The following is a 13,131-nucleotide window of genomic DNA, read 5'->3' on the forward strand; positions in this document are numbered from 1 at the left end:
CTGATCTCCCCCAGCTGTGTCTCCCTTCTGTTGCCCATTCCCTCATTACTACCCTGTGTATTTAAGCCCTGTGTTTTCCCATGCTTGGTGTCGTGTCGTACCATCAGATTATGCCTGTGTGTTTCTGTTCTCCATATTCCATGTTCACTTCATGTTTTGCTTTCGTACCAGCAATAAAGCTGAGGTCTTTGAGTTTCAAGTTAGTGTCTGAGTCCTGCGTTTGGATCCTCCTCTCCGCCTGCCCGCACACAGAGCCCTGACATACTGCATGATACTGCAATTATTTGGATTAATATTAATAAGATGTGACCAAAAATACTTTTATAAACTGCTCAATGTCATGATGCCAGAGTTTTCTAATGACATGTAGCTTTTGTGACAAGGATTTAACAGCTGGTTTGATATCATGATAAATATCACACATATCCAACAGGTGTGTATCAATCTGAATGCATGAAAACATTATTAGTGTACTTACTACTATTACTATAATTACTGCGTAGAGTAAAAAGTAAGTATTTCTGTCTCTCTCCTTTTGCATACTTGCACAGAGGCAGTCAGGCGATATTCAATATGCAATCAAATAATAAATGAGTTTATTGATATCCATTGATGTCTATATAAAGCATTGTGAGATCACAAAAAGCTTAATAAAGACTAAATGTATTCAAAAATCATGCAGTTTGTGGGGATAGGTTAAGTGACTAATCTAAATTGCCCATAAGTGTGAATGCAGGAGGGAAAGTAGTTGTCTCTCTCTCTGTGTGTTAGCCCTGTGACAGACTGGCGACCTGTCCAGGGTGTACCCCGCCTCTCGCCGTATGACAGCTGGGATAGGTTCCAGCCCCCCCCCCCCCCCCCCCCCCCCCAAACCCTGAAAAGAATAAGCAGAAGCGAATGGATGGATGGATGGTATTCAAAAATCCATCTATAAACCAAAGGTCCGCATTATGTTATTTAATTCATTTTAAAATTTGTATTTACTTCAACTTTACTGGCTGCCATAGCAGAGTCACATATCTCTGTCTGGGCTGAGAGGATCCTTCTGAGAGGGGAGAGTTCAATCTGTCTTTGTTTACTGGAGCAGCTCAGGAGTTTCTATTTGGTCCTTCCTGTTAGAGATCTGATTCACCCTGTTTGATTAATCATTATGCTGATATAGCTTTGTGGTACCATAAACATACAGTGGGGCAAAAAAGTATTTAGTCAGCCACCGATTGTCCAAGTTCCCCCACTTAAAATGATGACAGAGGTCAGTAATTTGCACCAGAGGTACACTTCAACTGTGAGAGACAGAATGTGAAAAAAAAATCCATGAATCCACATGGTAGGATTTGTAAAGAATTTATTCGTAAATCAGGGTGGAAAATAAGCAAATTACTGACCTCGGCGACAGCCCCAAAACATCACTGCTCTCGAGAAGATCTGCATGGAGGAATGGGCCAAAATACCAGCTACTGTGTGTGCAAACCTGGTAAAGACCTATAGTAAACGTTTGACCTCTGTTATTGCCAACAAAGGTTATGTTACAAAGTATTGAGTTGTATTTTTGTTATTGACTAAATACTTATTTTCCACCCTGATTTACTAATAAATTCTTTACAAATCCTACCATGGGAATTCATGGATTTTTTTTTTCACATTCTGTCTCTCACAGTTGAAGTGTACCTCTGGTGCAAATTACTGACCTCTGTCATCATTTTAAGTGGGGGAACTTGCACAATCGGTGGCTGACTAAATACTTTTTTGCCCCACTGTAAATTACACATCAGCTCAGTTCATTGGACTGCTACAGAGAGGCCAAGTACAGGTTCACTAAAGAAGTGGACATTGCTAAACATCAGCACTCTGAGAAGATGCAGCAGCAGATCTCAGAGAATGACTCGGCCTCTGTGTGGAAAGGTTTTAGGAATATCACCAACTACAAGCCTAAAACCCCCCACTCCACTGATGACTTGCTCTTGGCCAACACCCTCAACGACTTTTACTGCCGTTTTGACGAGCCATCAGGCAGCCTTCACACCTCCAACGGCCCCAACAAAAGAGACACTTTGGACACTCATTCCCCCACCTCTCCCCCCTCCAGGGCTTTGGAGTTGACGTCACGCCGCAATGCATTGTGGGAGCGCAGCTCCATTTTCGGGGTCTACGAATCAAAACAAACACACTGTGTTGGAACGACGACGACAAGAAACACGCTTAAAAACAGCTAAAAAAGAAAACGGACGGTATAGAGACCGATTGCGTCCAGAGGTGAAGCAGCGGTACTTGAAAAAAATAGAGTGCATCGCAAATCTGGACCCATATGAAATACGGCAGTGGAGTAAAGACCCAGACGACTTACCGCCACTGTCCTACCCCGATATCTTCACGTATCTTGTTTGTGGAGTAAGCGCTTACACAGCGAACCAGTTTCATAATTACAAGTCACTGGAGGCGCACATCCAATTTACAAATGGCTGGGCGCAAGATTTGGCTATTTTCAAGCCGCCAAACTCTGAGTACGTCGTCATTCATACCAAAGTAAGTCAGCTGGAGTGCATCGAGTGAAATAGCCATTTTCCACCCCCCACCATAATTAATGTTATACATTTATCATTGAACTGCTAAAATATCGTTATCATATTATATGCCCGTAATTGTAAAGTACATGCAAATTAACACATTGATAATCGGGCAAATTATTAACGCCAATTTGTGTCCTTCCTGTCTCATTTCATTTATTATCTTTACATCAACCAATCAAGTCACTCCATTCGATGTTTGATCGCAATTTCTATACCTTCCGAGACCACCAACGATGATATTATTCAGCTATAAAGTGTGATGTGAACATATTTAGAACTTACCGGAATGAAAATGTCTTGAGCACACCAGCTGATATCTGGAGACGGAACAGAACTTGATATCAGCTCGTCTCACGGCTGCTATCCAGGCTAGACGCCTTCGTTTGGTAATATCCGATACATGAGCTCCTTCATGTTGCTTCCAGGTTGGGAAAGCATAAAAAGACAATCCAAACTTATTCCCGTGCCGGTCGTAAGATCGAACATTGCAGCCGACCGCACAGCAAGTACGAACCATGGCTATGCTTTCGCTCCTTACTTAGACCCCCAAAATGGCGGATCGGGCCAAAATCCTTTCCACGCCCACCCCCGTGACATCACGCTCCAAAGCCCTATAGGGCTTCGGAGTTGACGTCACGCTGCAATGCATTGTGGGAGCGCAGCTCCATTTTCGGGGTCTACGATCCAAACAAATACACTGTATTGGAACGGCGACTACGACAAGAAACATGCTTAAAAGCAGCTCGAAAGAAAACGGACGGTATAGAGATCGATTGCGTCCAGAGGCGAAGCAGCGGTATTTGAAAAAAATAGAGTGCATCGCAAATCTGGACCCATACGACATACGGCAGTGGAGTAAAGACCCAGACGACTTACCGCCACTGTCCTACCCCGATATCTTCACCTATCTTGTTTGTGGAGTAAGTGCTTACACTGCGAACCAGTTTCGTAATTACAAGTCACTGGAGGCGCATATCCAATTTACAAATGGTGGGTGCAAGATTTGGCTATTTTCAAGCCGCCAAAATCTGAGTACGTCGTCATTCATACCAAGGTAAGTCAGCTGGAGTGCATCGAGTGACATAGCCATTTTCCACCCCCCACCATAATTAATGTTAAATCTTTATCATTGAACTGTTAAAATATCGTTATCATATTATATGCCCATAATTGTATAGTAGATGCAAATTAACACATTGATAATCGGGCAAATTATTAACGCCAATCAGTGTCCTCCCTGTCTCATTTCATTTATTGTCTTTACATCAACCTTGTCCTTGCATGTTACAGGTACTGCACTCCCAAAGATTGAATGAACCTGCATTACGACCATGGGTAATTGTAAGCACCACAGGGAAGGTCGAAACTGCACACTGCACCTGTATGGCCGGAGTTGCTGAGACCTGCACCCATGTCGCTGCACTTCTGTTTAAAGTGGAGGCAACAGTGAGGATACGTGGCACAAAGACAGTCACAGATGAACCAGCCTACTGGGTTTTGCCGGGGAACACAACCAAGATACAGCCAGAGGTTGGCCATAACATTGACTTTACATCTTCAGCAGCACAAAAAAAGACTCTTGATGAAAATATAAACGGACCGTCTGTGGTGAAAGGCAGAAGAAGCCGTCCTTCAAAAAGAAAGATTCCCTCTGCTACGTTTGAGGAGTTGTCACCAGTGTTAGACACACTTCAAAAACACAATAAAGCAGTGTGTTTGTCTGGATTGGAGAAATACTACACATCACACACTGTACAGTCATCCACATTACCACTGTCTCTGGCGTGTTTGCACAGCACAGGTGCACAGTCCCTTGGCCTTACCGAGCTACAACTGCACTGCGTAAAGTACATAAACACAGCTAAAGTAACTGAAGAACAGGCAGAAGCTATTGAGGAACGCACAAGACTGCAACACAAGAGCCCAGAATGTTTTTTGTCAGAAGTGCATTGAAATATGTATAACTTGATTTCAAACGTGCAGCACTTACCATGTACCAATTGTCAAAGTGTGAAATAAAGAGTGCAAAGCAGTTATTTGTTATCTTGCTTTTATTATAACGTAATTTTAGTGAAACAAAGAGTCCAAAGTGATGATAAACTTTCGCTTATAGTATACAGGTACAGAAATGGTTACATAACGCAATGTCAATGTGTTCATACAGTCACACATACAAAAAACTAAAAAGGTTTTCCTTTTTTAAACAATTATTAATTAACAAGTACAAGTCTCATGTGTGCCTGGTTCCACTACCACACTGGGGCACATGTTAACCAAAACACAACACACCCTCACAATTTTATCAAGGAAGGTAACGTCTTCACCCTCACATGGAAGAAGAGAACGGATTGGCATGGTAGTATGTAGCATTTTGAATTTGTTGCGCAAACTGCCAATTACTCGTTCAACATGGATTCTTAGGTGTGCAATGGCTCGTGTATTTTCTATGTCCTTGGCATCTAGTTGACAGAAGCCCCTTGTAAATGCTGGGATCTTTACCTCCGCACACATCATTCCCACCGCATCTCTGATGTCAAAGCCTCTGTCAGCCAAAACTACATCCCCTGGTAACAGCTTGTTAAGTATGCCACATTGCTCTGTGATGTGTTTATCTGATGCACGGCCCCCCCACCCCTTAGAAATGAATGAAATTGCACCTTGTGGAGTAATCCCGATCAGATATTTCATGGTGTGTGTACCCTTGTAGTGTGAGTACGTTTGAGCACGAGCCTTTAAATTAGATGGTCGTTCTGTACGAATTTCAAAACAGTCTACAATGATGGCTACACGATTTCCAAAAGTGTCCGTAAATTGTGGTGGCATTGTTGCTTGCAAACAGTGCCTCTCTGGCCAGTGTACAAGTATTCCAAAGCGAGCATGCAACACGTCAATTGTATCAGAAAAGACAGAAGAAAGAGTTTTGTAGGAGACATTGAATAGATAACTAAGATGCTGGACAGGAAGATCAAGTCTAAGTCGCATAAGTGTGAGTAAAAGCATTTGGAAATGCGACAGTTTCTTTGATGCTGGTAGGAAAGCTTTTACATTCTCGAGCACGGACATAAAAATAGCAAAACAAGTAAAACCGGTGTAATATTTCACTTTTTCCGTGTCACCCTTTAAAAAGTTTTCATTCAGCTCTGTCTTGTCCAACTTTGATTTAAGCTTTCTGTTCTCCTCCAGCAGCCGGTTTATTTCTGCTCTGCTCTGTACACAGTGCACACAATCATTTGTCAGTTGTTGATCTTCTGTCTGTTTCTCTCTGATATCAATGTTTTCTGCATCAGCACCCGTTACCTCTGCTTCTACTTGTCCAGCACAAATTTGTCCCTCAGCCAAAATAACAAGGTTGTTATGGTGTTGCTCTTCGGTGGTGTCCATCTCTGGCTGCTCTTCTGTGGTAACTTGTGCTGAGGCTTCACCTTGACATTCTGCTGAGGCTTCACCTTCACACTCTGCTGCTCCATTGTCAAAGCCTGTCCAATAAAAAGAGTGCAAATACACAAGGGAACTTTTAAATGGTTTATACATTAAGGCCGTATGAATACTCAAAAATGTTTGTGTTAATTGACTAAGATCAACTTTTAAAATAAGAGACTGTGGCTGGGGGTGCGGTTGTCGTTTACCTCCAAATAGTACATTATTTTGTTGACGTTGTGTTCGCCTCCTGTGACGGTCTGAATGTGATGTTCGGATTTCGGAGTGCCCCATGTGTAGCGTTGGTACCCAGTCTGGATTTGTTTGATCCATTTCATAGGCAGGCTTCCCTACAGTTGTGCGAAACAATTAGCGAATCGTTACATAGCACATATGTCTGCAAAGTCACTCCATTCGATGTTTGATCGCAATTTCTATAACTTCCGAGACCATCAACGGTAATATTATTCAGCTATAAAGTGTGATAAGAACATATTTAGAACTTACCGGAATGAAAATGTCGTGAGCACACCAGCTGATATCTGGAGACGGAACAGAACTTGATATCAGCTCGTCTCACGGCTGCTATCCAGGCTAGACGCCTTCGTTTGGTAACATCCGATACATGAGCTCCTTCACGTTGCTTCCAGGTTGGGAAAGCATAAAAAGACAATCCAACCTTATTCCCGTGCCGGTCGTAAGATCGAACATTGCAGCCGAGCACACAGCAAGTACGAACCATGGCTATGCTATCGCTCCTAGCTTAGACCCCCAAAATGGTGAATCGGGCCAAAATCCTTTCCACGCCCACCCCCGTGACATCACGCTCCGAAGCCCTATAGCCATCACCACCATCAAACACTTCACCTACAACACCCCCCTCCTCACCCCACACAAAGGAGGATTTCACGCCACCTCCTCCCACCACAACTCTTCATATTCATGAAGCAGGTGTGAGGAAGCATGTCATGTGCCTGCCTGCTTCAAGTCCGCTACCATAATCCCTGTCCCCAAGAAACCTAGGATCACTGGACTAAATGACTAAAGACCTGTGGCTCCGACATCTGTGGTCATGAAGTCATTTGAGCGCCTGGTTCTCTCCTACCTCAAGACCCTCACGGCCCCCCTCCTGGACCCCCTGCAGTTTGCATACAGAGCCAACAGGTCTGTAGACGACGCCATCAACATGGCTCTACACTTCATCCTGCAGCATCTGGACTCCCCAGGAACCTACGCCAGGATCCTGTTTGTGGACTTCAGCTCTGCCTTCAACACCATCCTTCCAGACCATCTCCGAGGCAAGCTTTCCCAGATGAATGTGCCTGATCCCATCTGCCGGTGGATCACTGACTTCCTGACGGACAGGAAGCAGCATGTGAGGCTGGGAAAGAATGTCTCGGACTCTCGGACCATCAGCACCGGCTCCCCTCAGGGCTGTGTTCTTTCTCCTCTGCTCTTCTCTCTGTACACCAACTGCTGCACCTCCACCCACCAGTCTGTCAAGCTAATCAAGTTTGCAGATGACACCACCGTTATTGGGCTCATCTCGGACGGGGATGAGTCTGCCTACAGGTGGGAGGTTGAACGTCTGGTGTCCTGGTGCAGCCACAACAACCTGGTGCTGAATGCCCAGAAGACAGTGGAGATTATTGTGGACTTCAGGAAGCACACAGCCCCACTCCCCCCCATCATCCTGACTGACACCCTCATCACCTCTGTGGACTCATTCCGCTTCCTGGGTACCACCATCACCCAGGACCTGAAGTGGGAGCCCACCATCACCTCCGTCATTAAGAAAGCCCAGCAGAGGATGTACTTCCTGAGGCAGCTGAAGAAATTCAACCTGCCAACACGGACGATGATGCAATTCTACACCGCAATCATCGAGTCCATCCTCACCTCCTTCATCACCGTGTGGTACGCTGGAGCCACTATCAGGGACAAACAGAGACTGCAGCGTGTTGTGCGCTCTGCTGAGAAGGTGATTGGCTGCAGACTCCCATCTCTGCAGGACCTGTACACCTCCAGGACACTGAGGCGTGCAGCTCAGATCTCAGCTGACCCTTCTCACCCCGGACACAGTCTGTTTGACCTGCTCCCCTCAGGCAGGAGGCTCCGGTCCATTCGCACCAGGACCTCTCGCCATAAGAACAGTTTCTTCCCCTCTGCTGTTGGACACATGAACAATAACCGTATGACTGTTCCCACCACTAACACATGACCCTACGCTGTGTTCACTGCATCATTCCATGTTTGGCACTGATCACCACCTGCACTCATGTATATATCATGTATATATCTATCTACTTAGCACTTTTAATTCTTATTCTTATTTTTATTTTCATGTCTATTTAAGCGTTATATGACAGTATGTTTGCACTAAGCACCGCAGCAATTTCCTAATGTTGTAAACCTGCTCAACATTTGGCAATAAAACCCTTTCTGATTCTAATTCTGATGTATTTTTCTGGCTCATTTTTAGTGTTATTGTTTAGAGTGGGGTGAAAACACCCTCTCAGGCAGCTATAAAAGAAAGCAGCTCCACCTCTCTGCAGAAATCTGAACATCCTGTACAAAGAAGCTTCAGCAGCTCCTCATCACACTTTGAGACTTAAAGCTCCAACATGATCTTGCTCCTCTTCCTGCTCGGTCTGGCTCTGGGTGCTCCTTCTGAGTCTCCTTCTGATGAAAATGAAGTAAAGCTCCAACTTGGTAACTTTTTTTGTGCATTTTTTTTTTGTCTTTTTAATATTATTTAGCAAATAATAGATTTTAAATGCACCTTTATCATGTTTCTTGTTTTGTTTTGCTCAGGATAAATATGTGTTAGTGTAATTGGGGATACATGCATTAATTTGGTTCCACGTTTCAAACCTCCAGCAGAACCAGGCTCAGACAGGAGCAGCCATTTGCTGTGACTGGTGGAACTTTAGGCCTCATCAAAAAGAAAAGCTTAATATTAAAAGTAGATTATTGATTATCTGTGTCCTTAATCCAAACTGGCTGATTACACATTAGAGGAGGCTTAAAGCGGAAGGCTCTGCCTCCCATTCTACTTTTAATTAACCTCAAAACCACAAGTAAACCAGCAGTCTGAGAGCAAAGTACTCCATTGCTCTTAAAATAAGATGTAGCCTGAGTATTTAATACCTTGTATGTGAGGAGAAGGATTTTAAATTTTAATCTGGATTTAGCAGGGAGCTGATGCAGAGAAGCTAATATGTAATGTTTCTTTCTATTCCCTGAAGTACATACAGAAAAGCAGCCTGACACCAGGTCTCACCTTTAGGATATTAGCAGTACAGATCAGGTTTCTTCTGTTACTAAAAAACAAATCATGATCTTTTTCCTCTTCTTGTTTCTGTCTTTTTCAGATGACCGAGCAGTGCAGCTGCAGCATGGAAACTGTCCCCCGTTCTGGTGGAGCTTCAACGGCCGCTGCTATACGTATGTAGCTACACCGATGAGCTGGTCTGATGCAGAGTTCCACTGTTTGTCACAGGGAGCCAACCTGGTGTCCATCCACAACATGGAGGAAGAGAACTTTGTCAGATCCTTGATCAGGAACTTCGATCGTGCTCAGAGAGACACCTGGATTGGACTCAGTGATGTTCACAGAGAGGGCAGATGGATGTGGTCTGATGGCTCTGTGGTACGCTTTTTTAACTGGCTTGCAGGCGAGCCAAACAACCTGGAAAAAAACGAACACTGTGTGCAAAACAACTTTGGTCCTGTTAAGAAGTGGAATGACGAACCATGCTCTCGTGGTTATCCCTCTGTTTGTGTAAAACGCAATGCTTGTGCTTAGAAACTAAGACACTAATTCAACATTAGACAGTTAACCTGATGTTATGTTGGCATGTACACTTCTAGTTTAACATTTGAGAACAGCAGCGGAGCACTGACCTGTTCTTCTGCTGACTGTGTCAATATGGCTCGTAAACTGAGACAAATTATCTCCAGGAACAGCTGTTCAATAGAAGACAACAATAGAAGACAATAAATAATCACTACAAGCACATCTGTTCAGCTGTTTGCAGACACTAGAGAGTGACTTGTATTAACATGTGTACATCATGAAATCTGTTGCTTTAGTATTTATGGTTGGCCAACCGGTTAATGCTAGGTAGCTATATCTGATTTTATGATTCACACACAGCTTAATGACAAAAAGGGCCTTCCCTCTACTGCCATCTCTACCTGTCTGTGAAACTTTCTCAGTAAATGGCATTGGTGTGTTTTGTCCTTTAATAAAATTAATAATAGAAGATTCATTTCTGATGCAATCCAGAGTATATTAATGAAACTGGTCTTAAATTATATGCAAAGTTTGTGACATCATGTTGAATTTATAAACGTGTACCTTTAAAATAAGTGTTAGGGTTAGGGTTAACCCCCACACACCCCACTTTTCAGTTATTTATTTGTAAAAAATATTTGGAATCATGTATGATTTTTGTTCCACTTCTCACGTGTACACCACTTTGTGTTGGTCTTTCACGTGGAATTCCAATAAAATTGATTCATGTTTGTGGCTGTAATGTGACAAAATGTGGAAAAGTTCAAGGGGGCCGAATACTTTTACAAGCCACTGTACAAACCACTTGAAGGCTATAAAAAGATAGAGGTTCACTTCCAAATGTCAGTTTCCACTGTTAGAAATGTTATCAGGAAACTTCAGTAAAGAGATATGGTGGAAGCTCAGATGAACAAAGCTTTAAGACGATCACACAAACCTCTCACATGAGTGCCAAATATCTGCAGGACAGTGTAGCTGACACAGCAGTGGTAATGATCTGCTTTTAGATTAGTCTGGTTACTGCAGGGGTTTTATTTTGGATGCTTTACAATTGTAATAGACACAAGAGTGCTTAGACATTTTTATACAAGGTAAATATCTCAAAGTGGAAAAGTAAAAAAAGAATTAACACACAGTCTTTTTTAAATGAAAAAAAAACTAAACAGGGTTTGTTTTGTATTTTTAACTGGAAAGATCACAATCTTCTGTTTCCTCTTCCTGGTACAGTCATTTATCTGTTTTCTTTTTGCTGATAATGTGATTTTATAATATAGTAAAACCATAATTATTCAGACAAACAAACAGTGAAGTAATTCTACTAAACCAAAGGTGCTAATAGTTGATCTATTTTGTCATTTACTGCCATAGGAGAGTCACATATCTCTGGGTCCAGTACTAAGAGAGGATCCTCTTGATTGTGTGGAGTTCATTCTGTCTTTGTTTAATGGAGCAACTCAGGAGTTTTTACCTGTTAGAGCTCTGAACTGTCCTGTTTGATTAGTCATTGTGCTGATAACGCCTTTATGACACAATAAATATAAATAACACATCAAAAAACAAACAACATTTCTTCATGTGTTGGAAATTTGATGTTTTTTTCTGGCTTATGTTAAATATTGTGTATAGTTTAGAGTTTTGAGCCATTTGCCCAGTGATGTCACACCAGCAGTGAAAACACCCTCTCACTCAGCTATAAAAGAAAGCAGCTCCAACTCTGCAGGAATCTGAACATCCTGTACAAAGAAGCTTCAGCAGCTCCTCATCATCTTTGAGACTTAAAGCTCCAACATGATCTTGCTCCTCTTCTTGTTTGGGTGGCTCTGGATGCTCAGTCCTCTTTAATGTTGAGAATTTGTTCTGCCTTTGTATATTATTATCCTATTACTACAAAAACAGTCACGTTCTTCTGAGTCTGCCAGGAGGACGTGGCTGTTCAGCAATTATTAATTTCTTTAGAATCTGATGGTGTTTACTGGCCGGTGTTAGTGATGTTTACAGTTGAGAGTTTTGTTCCATTTGGTCAATGATATCACAGTGATCAGTGAAAACACCCTCTCAGGCAGCTATAAAAGAAAGCAGCTCCACCTCTCTGCAGAAATCCTGTACAAAGAAGCGTCAGCAGCTCCTCATCAAAGGTTGAGACTTAAAGCTTCAACATGATCTTGCTCCTCTTCTTGTTCAGTCTGGCTCTGGGTGCTCCTTCTGAGTCTCCTTCTGATGGCAGTGAAGTGAAGCTACAACATGGTAACCATCCTATATTCTGACTCTTCTTTCCCCTCCTTTATTTAACTTTATGTTTGTGGGGGGGGGTTTATTATCTTAATCACAATTTAGTCAAATACTCCAAGATTTTCTGTTGTCTGTTTCAGCAGTCAGTGATACAAAATTCTTGGTGTTTCATTGTAACATAGATTTTTTTTTCCCCCCGTGTCAGATAAGTTCTACTATTCTGTAGAGTTATGATAAAGACCTGCTAATAAACATAATAAGAGCAGCTTATTTCTCTGCATTTTTTTAACTTTCACCATGTCAGCTGTGCAGACGTGCTTTTCTGATGTTCTTCAGAGGTTACATCAAAGAAAAAATGTCAGTCACACTGACAAAAACAGTTATTTGTTTTTCATCGAGTTCTGACTGCTGTGTCTTCTTCAGATGACCACAGAGTTCAACTACTGCATGGAAACTGTCCCCCGTTCTGGTACAGCTTCAATGGCCGCTGCTACAAATATGTGGCCACACACATGAGCTGGGCTGATGCAGAGCTCTACTGTGTGTCACAGCGAGCCAACCTGGTGTCTATCTACAGCAGGGAGGAAGAAGAGTTTGTTAAATCATTAATTAAGAACTTTGACCATGCTGAGCGATGGACCTGGATTGGACTGAGTGACATCCATAAAGAAGGCAGATGGATGTGGTCTGATGGTTGTGCAGTGAGTTTTGTCTACTGGGATACTAGCGAGCCAAACAACAGTGGAACAAAAGAGCACTGTGTTCACACTAACGTGCGTGAAGTAAAGAAATGGAATGATCACCAGTGTTCTCTCAATTTAGCTTCTGTTTGTGCAACACAAATAACCTGCCCTTAGAAATTGAAATGTATCTTTTCGCTGCATTGTACAGAAGCAAATCGTTTTTGGCCCATTAATAGATGTTTAAAACTGCTCCAAATAAAAAGGAAAAAACAATTAAACATGAAAATTCATCATCAGTGCCACCACTGTTTAACTCTGGGGTTACAGGTCCTATGAGAAAACATGCAAGCGTGTAACTGGTGTCACAGACATGCGCTTGCATGTTTCATTAGCACGCAGTTAGTATTTCAAATAAGGATGAATGTAGAAAATGCAC

The 13,131-nt window shown here is 42.6% G+C and overlaps 3 protein-coding genes across 3 annotated transcripts; 2 read left to right on the top strand and 1 right to left on the bottom strand.

The window, feature by feature from the left end:
• Window positions 1-4,781: 4,781 nt before the first annotated feature.
• Window positions 4,782-5,960, bottom strand: LOC143414752 (uncharacterized). The gene has a single exon (XM_076879589.1). It carries the CDS (start codon window positions 5,946-5,948, stop codon window positions 4,782-4,784), a length of 1,167 nt encoding a protein of 388 aa, XP_076735704.1. The 5' UTR covers window positions 5,949-5,960.
• Window positions 5,961-8,608: 2,648 nt separating this feature from the next.
• LOC143414753 (galactose-specific lectin nattectin-like) lies at window positions 8,609-9,792 on the top strand. The gene is made up of 2 exons (XM_076879590.1): window positions 8,609-8,696; window positions 9,371-9,792. Exons 1-2 carry the CDS (start codon window positions 8,609-8,611, stop codon window positions 9,790-9,792), a joined length of 510 nt encoding a protein of 169 aa, XP_076735705.1.
• Window positions 9,793-11,781: 1,989 nt separating this feature from the next.
• Window positions 11,782-12,869, top strand: LOC106676973 (lactose-binding lectin l-2-like). Its single transcript, XM_076879690.1, has 2 exons — window positions 11,782-12,006; window positions 12,436-12,869. Exons 1-2 carry the CDS (start codon window positions 11,940-11,942, stop codon window positions 12,867-12,869), a joined length of 501 nt encoding a protein of 166 aa, XP_076735805.1. The 5' UTR covers window positions 11,782-11,939.
• The last annotated feature ends 262 nt before the right edge of the window (window positions 12,870-13,131 follow it).

This window comes from Maylandia zebra, linkage group LG22, assembly GCF_041146795.1.
Source record: "Maylandia zebra isolate NMK-2024a linkage group LG22, Mzebra_GT3a, whole genome shotgun sequence".
Classification (NCBI taxonomy): Eukaryota; Metazoa; Chordata; class Actinopteri; order Cichliformes; family Cichlidae; genus Maylandia; species Maylandia zebra.

Coding starts and splice junctions, on each gene's coding strand:
- LOC143414753 (XM_076879590.1), top strand. CDS start 8,609: ATGATCTTGCTCCTCTTCCTGCTCGGTCTGGCTCTGGGTGCTCCTTCT. Junction 8,697..9,370: donor TGAAGTAAAGCTCCAACTTG/GTAACTTTTTTT, acceptor ATGACCGAGCAG/TGCAGCTGCAGCATGGAAAC.
- LOC106676973 (XM_076879690.1), top strand. CDS start 11,940: ATGATCTTGCTCCTCTTCTTGTTCAGTCTGGCTCTGGGTGCTCCTTCT. Junction 12,007..12,435: donor TGAGTCTCCTTCTGATGGCA/GTGAAGTGAAGC, acceptor TGTCTTCTTCAG/ATGACCACAGAGTTCAACTA.
- LOC143414752 (XM_076879589.1), bottom strand. CDS start 5,948: ATGGACACCACCGAAGAGCAACACCATAACAACCTTGTTATTTTGGCT.